We start from the raw sequence: 20,051 nt of genomic DNA, 5'->3' as shown, positions 1-20,051 counted from the left end.
CAACTGTGCGACAATCTAGAGAAGGAAGCACAGTGCAGTCTTCCTCTGTGAAACAGCTTTGGAAGAAGACATTTAGTATTTCGGCCTTTAGTCTGTCATCCTTTGTTTCAGTACAATTTTGGTCACAGAGTGTAATTTTTGTTTGTCTGCAAGGCTTTGGCTATGTTTATGTTTGCTGTGAAGTTCCCTTTGCTTCCGCAGCAGTTTTCTAACTCGGTTGTTGTACCACGGTGGCTCTTTCCCATCTCTTACGATCTTGCTTGGCACATACTCATCTAACGCATATTGTACGATGGTTTTGAACTTTGTCCACTGATCCTCAACACTATCTGTACTTGAGACAAAACTTTTGTGTTGAGCCATCAGGTACTCAGTAATCTGCTTTTTGTCACTTTTGCTAAACAGAAAAATCTTCCTACCTTTTTTAATATTTCTATTTACGGCTGAAACCATCGATGCAGTAACCGCTTTATGATCGCTGGTTCCCTGTTCTGCATTAACTGATTCAAATAGTTCGGGTCTGTTTGTCACCAGAAGGTCTAATATGTTATCGCCACGAGTCGGTTCTCTGTTTAACTGCTCAAGGTAGTTTTCAGATAAATCACTTCAAAATATTTCACTGGATTCTTTGTCCCTGCCACCTGTTATGAACGTTTGAGTCTCCCAGTCTATATCCGGCAAATAACAATCTCCACCCAGAACTATAACATGGTGGGGAAATCTACTCGAAATATTTTCCAAATTATTCTTCAGGTGCTGAGCCACAACAGCTGCTGAGCCCAGGGGCCTATAGAGACATCCAATTACCATGTCTGAGCCTGGTTTAACCGTGACCTTCACTCAAATCATTTCACAATTCGAATCTCCGTCAATGTCCTTCGATACTATTGCACTTCTTATCGCTATAAACACGTCTCCCCCTTCACTGTCCAGCCTGTCTCTGCGGTATACATTCCAACCTGAGTTTAGGATTTCATTACTGTTTACATGTGGTTTCAGCCAACTTTCTGTCCCTAGTACTTTATGAAACAAAGGAATAATTTGTGTATTTAAATGCAGTAGTACATATGCATCCACATCTACATCTGCATGGTTACTCTCTCTGCCTGGCAGAGGGTTCATCGAACCATTTTAACACTACTTCTCCACCATTCCAAAGGAACACGTAAATCTTTCTGTTCAAGCTCAGATTTCTCTTATTTTATGATGATGATCATTTCTCCCTCCATAGGTGGGTATCAACAAAATATTTACGCATTCAGAAGAGAAAGTTGGTGATTGAAATTTTGTAAATAGATCTCACCACAAAAAAACCTAAATACATAGGTAAATGGCATTTGCCTTGAAATCATATAATACAAGTTTATAACATTCCATTGTTTGATTGCATCGGCAACAGCTGGTAGAAATGTTAGAGATCACCTTAGTAGTAGTAGTAGTAGTAGTAGTAGTAGTAGTTTATTCATCCATAGGCATTGTACATTGCAATGGGTTTCATCAGAAAATACATAAAATAAAAACAACAACAATAATAACAATAATACAAAGGTGCACAGTAACTTACACAATATCACATACAAAATTGCTCAAACAACTTAATCATATAACTGTATGAAAAAGATGGACTACATAGTTCTAACTCTTTTGTTCAAAATGGCTAGCACTTCATAAAAAATTATATTGACACATAGTACATGAATATAATTATTTGCCACAAGGTTATTGCAGGTGTTTTTTGCACTATAATTGCAGTTGGTCATGAAGAAATTGAATACTTCTTGCTTAAATGAAGACAGTTTTTTTTATTTCTTTTGTCTACACTGGAAGTCTGTTGTTCAGTGTTGAATGTTTGTGTGTTTCTGTGCTGAAGCCCTGTTTACTATTTTTATATGAATTTCATTGCACATTATTGTATTCTAACAATGAAAATCTGAATAAGCTTTGAAATTGTCAGTGTACCTTTTTATATTCATTACACTTTTTTGTACATAGAAGCATGGTAAGGGTAAAATATTTAGATGTTGAAATAACTGCTTTGAGGGTGTTAGCCTTCAATTTTTGGTAATTATTGCAACAGCTCATTTTGTACAGTGAATGTGGTTTTCAGGTTTATCTTTTTACGATTCTAGAAGCTGAGGCCATAGGTAATAGCAGAATGGGGTAAACAAAATAGAATGTTCTTCTACATTCTCTTCTACACACACTAATTACATGCCATGCAAAGTAATCAGATTGTTTGTGTGATACAGGATGTGAGATTTCCAGTCTAATTTTTCTTATGTATCCACACCTAAAACTATTGTAAGAGCTACCCTCACAGTTTCTTTATTTTGTATTAATAAGGTAATGATATAACTGATTTCCTGCAATGAATACAATTAGTTTTTGAAACATTTAATGTTAACATGTTCATTTGAAATCAGTTTTGTAAATATTCCAGAACTCTGGTAGCAGTATCTGATTTATATCAGTTATAACAACATTTATGTCATCAGCAAACAGGGTTATGTGAGTACCATTGATTGGAATCTTGATATCGTTAACATAAATAAGAAATAAGAGAGGTACTAGGACACTGCTATTATATACTCCAAATGGTACAGTCTGAATATCAGATCTGTAAACAACACTTTGTTCCTTAATGTATTTCAGCTACTGGTCTCCTATTATGGGATATGAAAAATCATTGTTTTGCCACTCCTTGTTCACTGATATTTTTCTATCAAGATATCATGTTGGACAGTAATGAATGCCATGTATAAGACCGAGTTTGTTTCTCTTGTATTGTTCTTTCTGTCAAGTCCCAATACAATAGCTTATTGCGAAAACTATGTTGATTTACAGACAAGAGATTGAATTTTCCAAGGTAAATTGTAATTCTGTGTTTCTTGATTGTCTCTATTACTTCTGAAAATACAGATAACAAAACTACTAGACTTACGTTTCCATCTTCATATGTAATGCCCTTTTTATACAGTGGTTTTATTTTTGACATTTTCAGTCTTTGCAGAAACAGTCCTAATAATTATGTATTTATAATATGTATTCTGACATGCCAGTAGCACATTTAATTACGACTGCTCCAGGTATCTCGCCAATTCAGGAAGACATTTTATTCTTCATTATTTTTTATTACTTTAAGAACTTCTGATATGTTTGTGGGACAAAGCTCTATTGAATTAACTCTTTGTTCCTTTGGAATTGGCGTTGTGTTACTTGTACAGTAGTTTTTACTCATGTTGACTGGAGTAGTTACTCATTTAAGTAATTTGCTAGAGTAAGGTTTATCATCTCTTCAAAATAATGTCATCTTGATTTCTGACATCTTTGTTTGTTTCTTTTTTTACTGCTTTCTATATTGCTTTTGATTTGTTTGCTGTCCCCATAATTACTTTGTAATTGTGGATTGTAGTAGCATTTTTATCGCTTCCGTGTAAATTACTTGTATGTCTGAACGTAGCCCGAGAAGTGTTAATCTTTGTTGTTTATTTGGAGTGGATTGAGGTGTTTCAGAGTTTGAGAATATACTTTGATAGTTTCTGACAGTAGTGGATCAATTGGATGTAAAGAGTCAATGGATGAAGCCATGAACCTTCTACAAAAAGCAGTGCAGAGAAAAATTAGCCTGATGTATGAACCCTACATCACAGCAAATGAGATTGAGAAGGTGATATGCCAAATGAAAAACAAAAATTCCAATGGTGTGGACAATATATCTATCAAAATACTGAAACGTTGCCACAAATATATTCTTAAAGTTCTGTGTCACATATTTAATGAATCTCTGAATCAAGGTACTGTCCCTAATAGACTAAAATTTGCTGTTGTTAAACCACTCTTCAAAAAGAGTTATAAAGCAGATGTTTCTAAAGTCCAATTTCATTGTTAACAAGTCTTACAAAAATCCTTGAGAAACTTACGTACAATAGAATCATGGCTCACCTTAATAAATATAACATCCTTAATAAAAATCAGTTTGGCTTCCAACAAGGGTGTTTCAACTGAACAAGCCATCTTCTCATTTGTCAACCAACTCCTTGAATAAATAAACAAGTAAATGTCACCAGTTGGAATCTTTTGTGATCTGTAAAAAGCATTTGACTGTGTAGATAACAAGATGCTATTAAGAAAGGCTGAGCATTATGGCTTAAAAGATAAAGTAGGGAAGTGGCCTGAGTCGTATCTAGATGACAGAAGTCAGAAGGTAGTCTGAAACAATTGTGCAAAGGTGCCTGCCAGCTCTGATTGGGGTGCATTAAAATGTGGAGTGCCGCAGAGCTCGGTGCTTGGTCCCTTACTTTTCTTAATCTTCGTAAATGACCCAAGAAGCACACTTCACCCTATTTGCAGATGACACAACCATTATGATTGACAAGGTACCCAACTGCAGTCTGGAGTATACTGTGACCACTATATTCCAAGAAGTTCTAGATTGGTTCACTGCAAATGGTCTGTCCCTCAATGTTAATAAGACTCATTTCATTCAGTTTCAAACAGTAAACAAAAAAATTTGAAATTTTTGAATTAAAATATGGAGACAAAGAAATAGTGAAAGTTTCATCTTACAAATTTCTGGGCTTACATATTGGTAAACTAAATTGGTCTGTCCACATCACTGACCTATGTAAAAGACTGAATTCAGCAGCATTTGTCATTCACTCAATTGCATCCGTTTGTGACATGGAAACAATCAAATCTGCATATGTTGGTTATTTCCATTCACTTATGACATATGGCATCATATTCTGGGGAAATCAACCACAAGCAAATAAAGTCTTTGTTGCACAGAAGAGAGTTATCAGGATTATGAGTAGAGTGCATCCTAGATCTTCTTGCAGAAATTTATTCAAAGAGCTGGGGATCCTCACCATGCCTTGTCAATACATCTTGTCACTAATATCTTTTGGATAATTCTATTCTTTACTGGAATTCTTTAATAATGTGTAATACTTCTTGAATTTGTGTTTAATTTCATTCATTTCTAATAGAACTCATTATGTAGAGTAGCATATCACATGTTGGCAGAATATTTTTTAGATGAATTACTTTAAATTTGTTTATGTAATCATCTATGTCATTACTGCACTATTATTTATGCAATCATCTATGCCATTACTATACTATTATCTGTGTTGTTATCTGAAGTATTATGTGTAATTATTTTACATGTGAATGTCTATTTTCTTGTATCTGCTTATATATGTTAAATTGGTTGCCTCATGATCATCTACATGTGGGTATTACTGTAATAACCTGACATGTTCGACATCTTAGTGATACATTCACGTCAAGGATCCACAGAACTCGAAAATAAATAAATAAATAAAAGTAGCTGATATCCCTTGACTGTTGTTCCATAACATGATGATTTTTGTGAGTTTTTTTGGATAAGACATCTAAACAGGGACATGAAAATATCAGAAAATGCAATTAATAATTCATCGGTTGTTGATTTTGTAAATCATTTTCCCAGGCTGCTTTTGCTAACTCTAATAAAAATACTGTAGACTTGCCTTTTATGTTCCCACTTACGATTTACTGTCTTGGGTATAGAAGAATTTACATATGCTACTAGTGTGTTGTAATCCGAAAGACATAAATTTACATTTAGATTCTTGGTGACACCTGTTTTGATATTTGTGAAGATATTATCGAATATGGAAGATTATAACTCTGTTATTCTAGTGATGTCATTTAAGGAGTGGTTTCATATGAAATTTGCTGAGGGTACAAAGCTGTCGTTTTTCTTTGCAGTGATCTTTCCTGATGTTTTTAAAAGAGCACAATGTGCTGATTAGTGGAATATTAGTATCTGTTCTGGAGTTTTAGAAGAAAAAGAACATTCAAATTCTGTTAGCACAAGTGTGCCGTGAGGCAAATGTGTCTTCTGTACTGTTTCTTCTAGAAACAAAATCTCAGCTTATGTCTACTTTAATAGCATTTGCTACATGTAGCTGGGTTTCAGGGACAGATAAAACAAATTGTAAACAGCTTGAAGATATAAATGGCAACTTGCAAATGTTTGGACATAGTTGCAAAATTTAATTTTTCTGGTATCAGTTTCAGAATCAAAACAGCCCGTGGTTTTTGTAGATGATGTAGGTTCACACATTACCTGCTATATGATTACTGGAAAAGTGGCAGTCATACTTGCCTGTACCAAAGCCTACCCCCTTCGTGCCATGCACGTAGCAGAGAATAATACACACATCAAAAAAAGTTTTGCACCACCTCGGTCCTGAGAGTTCTGGAACCTGCACAGAAAATTGGAATATCGGTCAACATAAACATCATTTCTGCCCTTTTTATTGCTCATTACAACCACACGTTGCATGTTGTACCACCATACAGCAAGACCTTCAGGTGGTGGTCCAAATTGCTGTACACACTGATACCTCTAATATCCAGTAGCACGTCCTCTTGCATTGACGCATGCCTGTATTCGTTGTGGCACGCTATCAACAAGTTCATCAAGGCCCTGTTTGTCCAGATTGTCCCACTCCTCACCAGCGATTCGGCGTGGTTGGTGGGTTACGTCGTCCGTAAACAACCCTTGGAAATCTATCCCAAGCATGTTCGATAGGGTTCATGTCTGGAGAATATGCTTGCCACTCTAGTTGAGAAATGTCATTATCCTGAAGGAAGTCATTCACAAGATGTGCACGATGGGGGTGCGAATTGTCGTCCATGAAGACGAATGCCTCGCCAATATGCTACTGACATGATTACACTTTTGGTCGGAGGATGGCATCTACATACCATACAGCCATTATGGTGCCTTCCATGACCACCAGCAAGGTACGGTGGCCAAAAATAAAGCCACCTCAAAATATCAGGGAATCTCCACCTTGCCGCAATTGCTGGACAGTGTGTCTAAGGCGTTCAGCCTGGCCATGTTGCCTCCAAATATGTCTCCGACGATTTTCTGGTTGAAAGCAAATGAGACACTCATTGGTGAAGAGAATGTGATGCCAGTCCTGCGTGGTCCATTTGGCATGTTGTTGGGCCCATCTGTAGTGTGCTGCATGATGTCATGGTTGCAAAGATGGACTTCGCTATGGATGTCGGGAGTGAAGTTGCGCATGATGCAGCCTACTGTGCACAGTTTGAGTCTTAACACGACATCCTGTTGCTGCACAAAAAGCATTATTCAACATAGTGGGGTTGCTGTCAGGGTTCCTCTGAGCCATAATCCATAGGTATCAGTCATCCACTGCAGTAGTTGCCCTTGGGCAGTCTGGGCAAGGCATGTCATCGACAGCTTCTGTCTCTCTGTATCTCATGCACGTCCAAACAACATCGCTTTGGTTCACTCCGAGGCATCTGGACACTTCCGTTGTTGAAAGCCCTTCCTGGCACAAAGTAACAATGTGGACACAATTGAACTATGGTACTGACCATCTAGGCATATTTGAACTACAGAAAACATGATCCGTGTACCTCCTTCTTGGTGGAATGACTGGAATTGATCGGCTGTCGGACCCCTCCATCTAATAGGTGCTGCTCGAGCATGGTTGTTTACATCTTTGGGTGAGTTTAGTGACATCTGTGAACAGTCAAAGTGACTGTGTACGTGATACAATATCCACAATCAATGTCTATCTTCAGGCGTTCTGGGAACTGGGGTGATGCAAAACTTTTTTTGATGTGTGTATAAAATAGATTACACTGATGACAACTTGCAACACAAGCTCAATGTAGTCCTTGTTAACAGATCTGTGAAGTGCTCACCATCTAACACCACCCAAGGAACACATCTACTTATTTATTTTGATACTTTTTGCATGGAGTCATTAATAGATGGCTTTCACAAATGCCAAATACATTTACAGCATAGTATTTGAGGTAGTAATTAAACACAATCAATAATGCTTTTCAAAATGAATTACAATTTTTATGTAAATTAATACAACAGATATACTTAATTTACCACATACTGTAACTCTATATTTTATAAAATTGTCTTGTTAATTTACAAAACCAAACATTTGAAACATCTTACGCACAGCTTGCATATGTATTATTTCACAGTACATCAGTGGGCTCTTAATCTTTACTGCTTTAAAACTCCCTAAGTGAACACAGATACCTTTCAATTACGAATATATTAACTTCAGATTGTAATTTTTTTATTACAGTTTTTCAGTGACTCTGGCAGCTTATTAGCCCATTAATGTATGGACTCCAGTCTGTCATTTGTAATGTAGTTCTTAGTCTGAAGTAATTATCTTTGAACCGGGTGCTGTGGTAGCCCATTAATGTATGGACTCCAGTCTGTCATTTGTAATGTAGTTCTTAGTCTGAAGTAATTATCTTTGAACCGGGTGCTGTGGTCATGAATATCACTACATTTAGTTTCCTCAGTTTTCTGGGAGACAAAACAAGTGATTAATTTATAGAGCTACAAGGAGTACATGGTGAACTATTTGTGTTGTGTGAAAATCTTGCAGCAAGAATCTTTATAGCCCAGTCAACGTATAAACCTCAACTGTCTTTTTTGAAGTAGCAGTAAGGTGTCCGCCTGCAGCACAACCCCATATTTCTATGCAGTGTCTAAGTAAGGGAATAGATTGTCTCATAATATACAACTTCCAGCATGTGGGTGGGCACTGTTTTGACAACTGCCTAAAAAGATACAAACCATTGCTAACCTTGTTGCATACAACATTAATATGGTTAATCCACTGAAGATTTGAGTCCAAATCGACACCTAACAATTTGCAGCTGTTTGATTCCTCTGACATTATCCCACATGCCTCATTTACGCATGGGTGGTGTGAACTGCCAGTTGCTGCTAATATTACATCTAGGATTTACTTACATTGACCTTTTGCATGGAAATATACTCTAAGACAAAAATAAAAGAAAAAGAATAAATTAAAATAAACCACACACCATGAAGGAGTTATGCAAATTGGTCACAAGTTTATGTTTGTACAGGTATCAATGGAAAATGCAAAATTGTAAACTGATGGATGAATATGTGATGCTGCAGAACAATTTCACCTCACAGCTGGCAAGGATAGTAAACAGAGGGCATAAAGTGTTTGTGAATTTCATTCCATGTACTCAGTTGGACTGTAAGTATGCTTTGCAGACAGGCACATCAACAATATATGCAGGTGTCAGCATTTGACAGAGTACCTGTACTTGGGCCCAAAGAAGCTGGTTGGAGTAATCAGTGGATTGCTCGATATTTGAATCACAAGGACCATTAATAGTTGGCTAACAGAAAGGGGGCTGAGCTCATGGTGCATCTTGTGCTGACTACTGTTGACCTCTGCACACCAACAAGCCCATTTGGAGTCGTGTTGGGCACATTCGGCAAGGAATCTCATTGACTGGAGTAGAATTGTCCTCAGTGGTGAGTCCAACTTTGAACTCAGCCCTGGTGACCAGTGAAGACGTGTCTGGGGACAATCCAGACAGCAGTGGAGTATCAATCAACTGCCATACAGCACAACAACTAGGATGAAAGTCTGGGCGCATTTCTTTCGATACCAAGACCCTTTTGGTTGTCATATGCACGCACACTTAAAGCACAGCGGTACATCAACAACATTCTACAACCTGTTTTGTTGCCCTTCAAGGCAAGACATCCTGGGCGTACATTTCAACAATATAATGCCCTCTCACACATGCCTGCCTTCATGCAGGGCCCTCTAACCAGCTCGGGATTTTGATGATCTAATGCACTGATTGGACAGGTTTTGACATGATAAGTCTCAGGAGGACATTGAATAGCTTTGTCAATCAATGCAAAGCTGAATAACTGCATGCATCAGGGCCAGAGGTGGACCATGTGTTATTTACTTGCTCAGTTTGTGAATCTCTTTCTTCTGAATAAATCATACAATTTTTGTTATCTGTACATATTACGACCATGCTTCTTCTTCTTCTTTTTATGTTCTTAATTCAAATAGCTCTATATTTGCTGAAAATTCAAGTTACAATGTGCGAGTTAAAGGGTGTACAGATATATGTTAGAAATAGGAAAGGTCCAAGAATTGAGGCTTGAGGGACTCTTGCGTCACTGTTTCATTTGTCAGTTTCAAAGGTAAAACCTTATCATAAATTTGATATATAAGTTTGGCACAATGTTTTTGATCCATCAGGTATGTGTCTAGATGTTTCATTGATGCATTATTGATATTGTGCGCCCCAAGATTTTTTTTAAAGTAGATGCCCATGTTTTTCTGAGTCAGAGGCTTTAATAAGGTATAGAAACATTCTGGCTGTGTGCTTTACTATACACATATAACAGTGGTGGCCATGCTTAGGTTTTTCCTAAATCTAAGCTGTGATTCAGTAAGCACTTGAGAGAAGGCTGTGAGTTGTGATAGGACAACTGTTTCAAATATTTTAACAAACAGAGCTGCCTTCTTTGAGGATGTTCACATTGAAACTGGCATCAATGACCAAGGGGCAGCTGTAGCAACAATGAATACCAAAGTACAGAGGACAGCGAAAACAAATAGAAGGATTTATATGTTCATCAAACTAGATAAGGAGGTAGTAGTGTCGCTTCTCAATAAGGAACCTGAAATGTTAAGCTCAGGAGAGGAACATATAGAAGAACTGTAACTCAAGTTTAGATGAATGGTTGACCAAGTATTTGATACATATGTTCCGAGCAGAACAGTTCATGATGCGAGGGACAGTCCATTGTATAAAGTCACTGTAAATAAACACAGACTACTGTTTGTTAATAGGTATAAAAATGAATAGGGCTGTAAATAGTGGGATGCTGCATGAAATGTGTTTGACATTTGATAGGACAGTGCATGAAACCTTCCATGACTATCATTCTGGTCATGTGTAAAGGCTGTTAGTGATACTGAAATGTCCAGACATTCAGAGATGGGACAGGAACTGAAATTGAAGGTAGCAGAGGAAAAGCAGAGGAAAAGCAGAAAACTTTGTTTTCATATGTTCCTTTACAAATGAAAATCCAGTGGTATTGTCCCAATTTAATTGTCTCGCATCGATGTAAAGATGGCGATATAGATATTAGCATCACTGGTGTTAGCATAGGCCACATCCATCTACATGAAGGATAGCAGAAGTGAACCAAAAACTACTGACTGGTATCCTTGACATACAGTTCTTGTAGAATCTTATAACATATCCTGAGCTCGAACATAATGAAGTATGAGGGCTATCCAGAAAGTAAGAGACATTTTGAAATAAAAAATTAACAATATGGGAACCAAAATTTTATTATACACATGTAATGATACTCTCTTAAGCTATTCTCCTACGTAATCGCCATTCAGACCGAGACACTTATTATACTGTGGCACAAGTTTTTCAGTTCTGTCTCTGTACAAATCTGTCACATGTAATTGCAAACACTGGTTTATACTGGCATTCAGTTCATGTCAGTACCAGAGTGATGTTTAGTGAACCATGTCTTCATTGCTGGGAAGAGGTGGTAGTTGCAAAAGTTCCATAACCATAAAACAACAGTGTTCACAAATTTTGTCATTGATTTTCATCACTAGTTCATCAGTGACAGGGCTAGGCCTACCACTATGGTCTACATTGTGAGCATTGGTACAGCTGTCTTTAAAATCAATGCACGATTGTCTCACTCAGCTTTAACTCATTATTATTTTTCTTTGGACACCACAAAGGTCACAATAAATTTCAACTGTTCTGCAGTTTTTTGCTGACAAAAACTTACTCACCGAATGCACCTCACATGTGACAGGTTATTCTATTGCAGCTCTCATTTTAACACATCACAGAAAGGAAAGTGGCAGAGACACCAAACACATGTTATCAGCGCTGTATGCATAATGAGTGTAGGGATGTTGTGGTACCAAGATGTTAGTTTAGCTGTGCTCATTGCCATGATAGGCCAAAGCATCTTTTACTTTCTGGATTGCCCATGTATCTCAAATAGAATGACCTCCGTGCCAACCAGCAGAGATTCCACAAGCACCAATCACATGAAACCCAACTTCTGCTTTTCTCACATGACATCCTAAGAGCCATGGATTAAGATAGTGAAGTGAATATATTTCTTGATTTTCAAAAAGCTTTCGACTCAGAATCACATGCTTATCATAAAAAGCATTATTGTATGGGGTATCAACTGAAATTTGTTACTGGATTGAGGATTCATTCATATGGAGTGGAAGCATGTTATATTGGATGGAGAAGCATGTAGAAGTAAGTTCAGGAGTGTTCCCAGGAAAGTGTATTGAGAACCTTGCTGTTTGATTAAATAGGCTCAGTTATAGGTAAAACTGGTACAGGTTTTGGTTTATTAGTAGAATTCTAGAGAAGTGAAATTGATCTACAAAGGAGGTAGTGTGTGGTGCCTGTACAAAATACAACTAACAGGGGATACTCAATTTGTATAGAGAAGGGCAGGATGAATGATCACAGGTTTGTTTGACCCGTGGGAGAGTGTCACAGAGATACTGAAGAAACTGAACTGGAAGACACCTGGAGATAGGTGCAGACTGTCCCAAGAAAGACTACTTAATGAAGTTTAAAGAACTTCAGTGATGACTCTAGGAATATACTACAACCCTCTTTGTATTACTCCCATGGGATCATGAGCCCAAGATTAGATTAATTAATGCACATAAAGACATTTAAACAGTCGTTCTTCCTTCACTCCATACATGAATAACTAGTACAATAGGAAGTACTCTTTGCCATGTACTTCACAGTGGCCTTGAGAGTAATTTTTTCCATCAGTATAATTTGATTTTGATTTATGTGATGCTTATAATTTTATGAACTTTGTTCCACTTTGTCAAGATTTGTCACCTTTGCATATTAGCTACAATACTAAAGAGCACTAAAAAGTCTGTTGAAATAAATTTTTATTTCATTTATTTGTAACCCATTTTTAATTCTTGTTTATGTTTACATTACTGTGGAAGTAATTACTTTTGAACTATAGTAGCTAAGTTATGTACAGGGTTTGGTCAAAAATATAAAAACTGCAAGAAATGAATGCTTCAACATAAATGCAGGTGTTAACTAATACTGCAGGTTGCACTGTTGTGTTTTACCATACATGGCACCTGTGCAATGCCCTTAATAAGTTGAAAGTGTCAGGCACAGTCAGAACAGTGTTCTGTGTAGTTGTGAGTGCGTTATAGTGGAGCCAAGTGAGTTTGAATGTGGGCAAATTGTTGGTGAGGCATTGCATTGAAGACTGATACTGCGTAAAGGAAAGCAGAAAACTTCATTTACTAAATCACAATGCGGACAAAAGTGTGTTTTGAGTGATTGTGATGGGCAGTCATTGAAGAGGATTGTGACAAAAAATAAGGGGATGCCAGCTGCAAAAGTCTCTGCAGAACTGCATGTCACACTCACAAACCCTATCAGTGCAAAAAAACATGAATGTAGCTCCACAAGCAGGGAATTTCAGAGCTAGCTGGAATTACAAAACCGCTCGTTTGTTATGCAAATGCTGGCAACAGGAAAATATTGTGCTGGAACCATAAAGCCTGGATTGTAGAGGAATGGAGGAAATTCATTTGGTTAAATGTGTGTTGTTTTACTACGTTTCCAACGTCTGGCTGAGTTTACATCCTAAGAGTGAACTATGGACAGTGTTCAGTGATGATTTTGGCAGCCACATCAAGGTATTCCTTGGGCTCATGGTTGCTGTGCAAGGTCACTTTATTGCCAAGGATTATGTGACCAGTTTGGCTGATCAAGGTCATCTCATGATACAGTCTTTGTTCTCCAATGGTGAAGCTGTATTCCAAGATCGCAGGACCCCTGCTCACATAGCTTGCACCGCCCAGCACTCGTTTTGTGAAAGAAGGGTATGTGGTCGCTCTCCACCTCAATCATCATTACCAGAACTTTCCATTATTTTGCAAGAAGAATGGTATAAAATTCATTTGAAAACCATACAGGACATGTATTTATCCATTTTGAGATGACTGGAAACTGTTTTGAATGCCAACAGTTTTCCTTCACCATATTAGACATGGTAACATGTTATGTTTTTGGTGTTTACATATTTTTATCCATCAATTTATGTGGATCTCGTTTTTGATTTTCTCCTTCACTTGATACACCAGAATGAATTTTCATATTGCACATTTTAGAAGTCTACTGAAGTATGTGAAAGAAAATTCAAGATAGGTTGGAAATGTATCAGTGATTTTGCTGTAACTTGATCACAATAAGAACAGCAAATGGATAAAAAGAACTTAAACATATATTTTCTTTTGAAGAACTGTTGCAAAAGGTGTTTGCATGATATATGTGCTATTCTGAAACAGCTATCCTATTAAACTGTTACATTATTGCAGGTACCCAAATCAAAGATTTTTCAGACATGGAGAATCAGCAGTTGGCCTTATGGTCATTTCTCATCTGTTCTAATTGACATAGAACAACTTTTGCGTGACATCTGCACCATTCTGAAACAGTTATCCTATTAAACTCTTATATTATTGCAGGTACCCAACTCAAAGATTTATCAGACATGGAGAATCAGCAATTGGCCTGATGGTCATTTCTCAACTGTTCTAATTGAAATAGAACAACTTTTGGATGGCATAGAAGTAAAACTGACTCAAGAAAGTATTCCTGAAAGGTAAGCAGTGGCCTCTACATCACACTCATGGTTTTCATATTGCTGAAGTGAAGTGTAGTTTATTGACAAAGTTCTATAAGCCAGATTTGTATTCCTTTGTGAATTTTATGAAACAGTCACGATGATGATGTTATCAAAGTAGTTTTACAGTGAAGAGAATGTTAATGGTGTTAAACATTCTTAAAAAGATTAATGTGCAGTGCTAAAGTCCCAAGGACATAAACAAAGACACCACTTCTTACAAAGTTATATCCACTATGCAGCCTGAAAACAGCCCATTTTTCTCATGTACATAAAATATGTACTAAATTGCAAGTCTATCAGCTCTGTCATTACTTTTAAGATATTATTTGTATAATGTCAGTCACCACAAGTGGAAGATGAGTTTTGTTAGTAATCCACAGTCCTCACAATTTTGACTGTGGAAAACTGAATCTCTGGTGTTCATCTGTGGCCTGTTAGTGTAGAAGTTATCACAGAATAAGCTAAGTAAAAAGTCAATGCATTTTGTGCATTTCTTTTTTACATATGTAGGCCAGCTTGCAAAGTTTCCTTCATGTGAGACTGCTTTTCCATGTAGCATCCAATTCAAAGTTCTTGATTATAATATTTTGTTGTTTGTGTCACTTTTGTGTTTTCATTGATTGTGTCAAAAATTGTGTGTATTTTGATTGAAGCCTGTTGTATATTTTTGAAAATTTGCAAGTACGATGCAAATTCACACTACATCATTAGTTGTGAATTTAATTTGTGCCTCTAACAATAGCTGCACAAATATAAAGTCAGATCTTAATATTTCAGGGTTGTGCAATGGAAAGTTGCTTTAAAGTTCAGAAATGTAAAATTATGCACTTCACAAAATGAAGAAAAAAGCACTATACAGTCAGTGTCAACGTGTCACCCCAAGTGAAAGGTGTTCTTTTTTGGTGTTCCACAAATATCATGATTTTGACTGTGATAAACTGAAGTTGTGATGTTCATCTTTGGCATACAAATACAATAATTTGTAGGGATATGATATGGACCAATCACACAAGCTCACTCTTACATACAGCAGGTGGCAGACTTCAGCTCATTGGTAGAATACTAAGAAAATGCAGTCAGTCTACAAAGGCATAGTGTGTGTTATTTTCCTGTCATTCATCAGCATGACTGGCTGGGATTGTGAAAGGTTCATCCTTCATTGTTGGTGGCACCATCGGCTTCGGAGGATGAGCCTTTGTCTGTCCCAGCCAATCATGTTGATGAATTGTCAGAAAAATTATTAAACAACTGTCAGATAAATATTGTGAGACAAAAGCCAACAGGCAATAAATTCATCAAAATGGCACAAAAGCCTCAACAGTTTAGCTTACAAAGGAGGCTGGTTACAAAACACTCTTGCAGACCATCCTAGAATATTGCTAAAGTGTCTAAGAGCCATAACAGATTAGACTAACATGGGATATTGAATGTTTACGAAGATGGGCAGCACAAATGGTCACAGGTGTGTTCAGCCCATGGGAGAACATCGTGGAGATGGTGATAAAACTGTTTTGACAAATGCTTAGAAGATACAAGCAAACTCTCCTGTCAAAGTCTGTTTACAAATTTTCTTTAATCAGCTTTAGCTGATGAATCTAGGAATATAACACTTCATGTATTGGTCCCTTAGGGATCACACATACAAGATTAGAATAATTACAGTGCACACACAGACATTTAAGCAAGAATTCTTGCAGGGGTGCAAGTGGGTCACAGATTCCTAATTTCATATATTTTTCAATCATTCACTATGCAGTGAAGACATGTGCCTTTTTTTTGGAAGAGAGGTGTAGGCAGTTGTATTAGTCACCACTGTGACACTTTGATGTGCCTGATGTTTTGTAGCTCCTGTTCCACCCATATGAGGCACTGCATTGTATGGTTAATTGTTCCTTTATTCCATGATCTACGTGCAGTTGATCAGAGTCAGACATAGTATGATTACTTCAGTGTAAGCACATGCCACAAAGTACTTGTTATTGGATAAAACTACCAATTGATGAAGGAAGGAAGATTAGAGTTTAATGTCCCATTGACAGTGTGGTTATTATAAATGTACAATTTCATGCATGAAAATTTCCATTATGTTGGCATTTTGGCATTGTTTGTAGATTTTGTAGGCATGTTAATTAAGTAATTTTTGTTAACAAAGACAAGATATTGTAAGCTTCCATTAGTGGTCAAAAACAGACCATATAACACCTTGGTTAATGTAAAAACTATTGGCCACGTCGTAAGATACTATTGAAAGAGATGATTTGAATAATAGTAATTATAATAACAATAATAGTGTTGTACAAACTTAACAAGCAGATACTTAGAAGATTGTCTGTGCAGGTACATTTTAAATATTAAAGCATAGAATGTTAATTTGAATGTAATATTCTGAACTCCTGAAAACAAGTTTTGCATCACCTTCAGAACTTCTGTAGTTTGTATTTTTTGGATCACATACCTCTTCTTCAGAACCATTTTGATAATAATAAATTAATAGTAAATTTCTATGTATGGCGATATGTGTATTGAAGAGAAAAGTGAGACTGCATTCCCAGTGCAGTTCAGTTGGCCACACTGTGTCTCGAGTTGTGAATGGACCAATGCAGCATTTGTTCACTCTAATGCCCATTAACATGTCTCAAAAGATCATTTTAAGATTAGACCATGTGCGCATTGTTACTTGAAAGATTGTCACCATGGCAAGATTCCTACAAATTTCATACACAGGAGTAACATCATTTGAACATACAGCTAGTGTTATGTCCTGCAAAATGTTTGAGATGTACCTTGTAATAGTTGCTTCTGTCTACAACATAGGACTCATAGGCACAGCTAGGAGAATGCAACAGAACTGCACAGTGCCTTTTTGGAAACAATTCATAGTGCTGTGTTGATCCAGAGGGCACACAGCTGTCTCCTCATAACTTTTGTCTCTAGGCATCCATTACAAACAGCAGTATAAATTGGAGCAAGTTTGAGCACCATTGTCTCAACGTATTGTGAAGAGATTACCAAGAATGATCCAAGTAAATAGTGATTGTTTACTGGATACTGTGCCATATTCCAGGCTGATTTGCTTCCACAGTGTTAAATATATGTTTGTGGCACATGGTAGTCATTGACATGTGGTGTATACTGCTTTCAGCTGTAAACGCTGTCAAATGATGACACTGTGTTGAAACTAGTAGCAGCAGAATAAAGTATAAAAGATATCTTTCATACATTTTGAAGCTGTGAAGCACAGTTGAAAGAAAGTTTAATAGATTTTAATTTTTTTAAAAAAAACACTGTTTATTTTGGTTATTATTCTGTTTTCATTTCACAGTGAAGTTATTTTTTGACAATATTATGAATAGATTACCACTCACCATAAAGTGGAGATGTTGACAGGCACAACACAATGAACACTAAATAAGAAAGCTTTTGGCCAAAAGGCCTTTTTCTGAATTAGACAACACACACACATTCATGTAAACACATCTTATACAAATATGACTCCTGTCTCTGGCTGCTGAGGCCAGACTCTGGCCAGTTTGACCTCAGCAGTGTAATATGTTCGAGAGCTGCATTTGCATAAATGTGTGTCTGTATGTTGTCTAGTTCAGAGAAGTACTTTTATGTGAGAGCTTACCTGTTAAAGAGATCTTTTTGTTGTGTCTGCCTGAATCTCAACATCTCCACAATATGGTGAGTAGCAATTATCCATTTCATAATACTATCATTACTCCATCCTAGATTTTACATTATTTGAAGTTATTTTTTGCTTCTGTAAAGCCTACACTTTATTTCTTTGCTTTCCTTCAATCAAAATCCACACAGACATGCAGGAGGTACAAAACATTCCTGAGGAGTTTATTGACAATTGATTTGATAAAAGTTATAGAAAAATTTTTATTGAAAAAAAATACTATTTCATTATTTTTATTGCCACAAGTTTGGCACATATTTTTGTCAAATTGTCCATAGTCCCCTTTCACTTTTACTTCTAACTGTTTCTTAATGAGGCAACAGATGTGGGTGCTCTTAATACATGCAGGTGGTAGCCCTCAGTATTTATTGTATTGTGAAATACGCCATAGATTCTTATATGTTAATTATTAAATTGTGGCATTAACTAAGTAACATATAGCTTCATATTTTTTAGTCACTTGGATACTATGAAGGACAACTGGAATCGCTACTACTGGGATGCTATGAGAGGAACTTTTGGGTTTGGTGCATTCCTTGCATGAATATGGTGAATTATGGTAAACAACTGTGGTGAAGAAATGCTATCTTACAATACTGTGACCATATTTGACACTTGTGATTATTAATACAATTTTACTCTACTGTGATTTTGTATGTAACTGTGATACACTATTCTTTTGTCATTTTAGTAAGGTTAAGTATTATTGCATTTCCTATTAATTGGTCTTTTACCATAACTTAATTTTGATAAACAGTATAACAGTGTAGAAAAGACTATTTATTATTTGCAATAAAGGTGTTAATAAAAACATTCATCGTGCCTGTATCATATGTCGGACATATTGTATGGTAGCGTAACAAAACCAGTACTGTGAAGATGTTTAATTTGAAATTGACTTTCTCAACTTATGTATGTGGTGCATGAATTACATCTTTTAGAATTCTTACTGTCCATGTTAGAACAGAAAGTGAAGCATTGCAGACATCTCTCTTTCTATCTTATCCTCAATTCCCATCCTTCCCTCTATCTTTCTCTCCCACCAACTGTAATAAAATGGACATTTCATTGGGATAAAAGAGAAAAAACTGGCATAAAAGAGAAAAAAAACTGGCAGTGAGGCAGTATGAAACTCATGAGAAAATTTTTACAGCAAATAAAATGGATATTCCTACTGGCTGCAAGTAGTCAAACTAGACAAAAATGATGTCTTTCAGTTATTAATAGGGTATTTGACTCATAATTATTTTCAGCATACCAGCAACTATTTCTGTAAGAACATCAACCTCTGTTTGTGAGATCATATCTTGTGATAAAATTAAGTAAGTCAATTTAAAAAGCTGCCATTTGTGAAGAGTGTAAATGTGACAATCTTTACATAAATAATTCTAACACAGACAAATGGAAGAAGCGATAAATGAAAGTACAAAGTAAGCTGATAGCTCTATTAGAAGTATGAGAGAAATTACGTGGAACAAAGAATTCCTCCAGAAATGTAAATAGTGAGTTACCAAGCACATTATGTAGCAACACCGTTGTGCAATGCAGAAGCCTTGTAAATGAATAAAAGGGGAATAAAGCGAGGTGAGAGTAAGTGAAATGAGGTGCTTGAGAAGTTAAAGTGGTGCAACAAAAATGAAAATGATGGGAAATTAAAGTGTCAGGTACCTGAGTAACCCCTGCAACGTAAGACTGATGTGGGTATGTGAATATAATGGCTAAGAAGAGAATGCCAAGGTAGACGCATGGAATGAAGAC

The 20,051-nt window shown here is 36.6% G+C and overlaps 1 protein-coding gene across 3 annotated transcripts in view; it reads left to right on the top strand.

Annotated features, from left to right (window-relative positions):
* The window catches only part of LOC126266674 (activator of 90 kDa heat shock protein ATPase homolog 1-like), a 138,038-nt gene extending 118,930 nt beyond the window's left edge, over positions 1–19,108 (top strand). For all 3 annotated transcript variants that reach the window (XM_049971094.1, XM_049971093.1, XM_049971096.1), the window contains exons 9-10: positions 14,448–14,584; positions 18,750–19,108. In XM_049971094.1, coding sequence (XP_049827051.1) covers positions 14,448–14,584; positions 18,750–18,837 — 225 coding nt within the window. In that variant the 3' untranslated portion in view covers positions 18,838–19,108. The remainder of the gene's footprint in view (positions 1–14,447; positions 14,585–18,749) is intronic.
* The last annotated feature ends 943 nt before the right edge of the window (positions 19,109–20,051 follow it).

Source organism: Schistocerca gregaria, chromosome 4, assembly GCF_023897955.1.
Source record: "Schistocerca gregaria isolate iqSchGreg1 chromosome 4, iqSchGreg1.2, whole genome shotgun sequence".
NCBI lineage: Eukaryota > Metazoa > Arthropoda > Insecta > Orthoptera > Acrididae > Schistocerca > Schistocerca gregaria.
The sequence above is the reverse complement of the archived record's forward strand: the minus strand, read 5'-3'. Positions and strand labels throughout refer to the sequence as shown.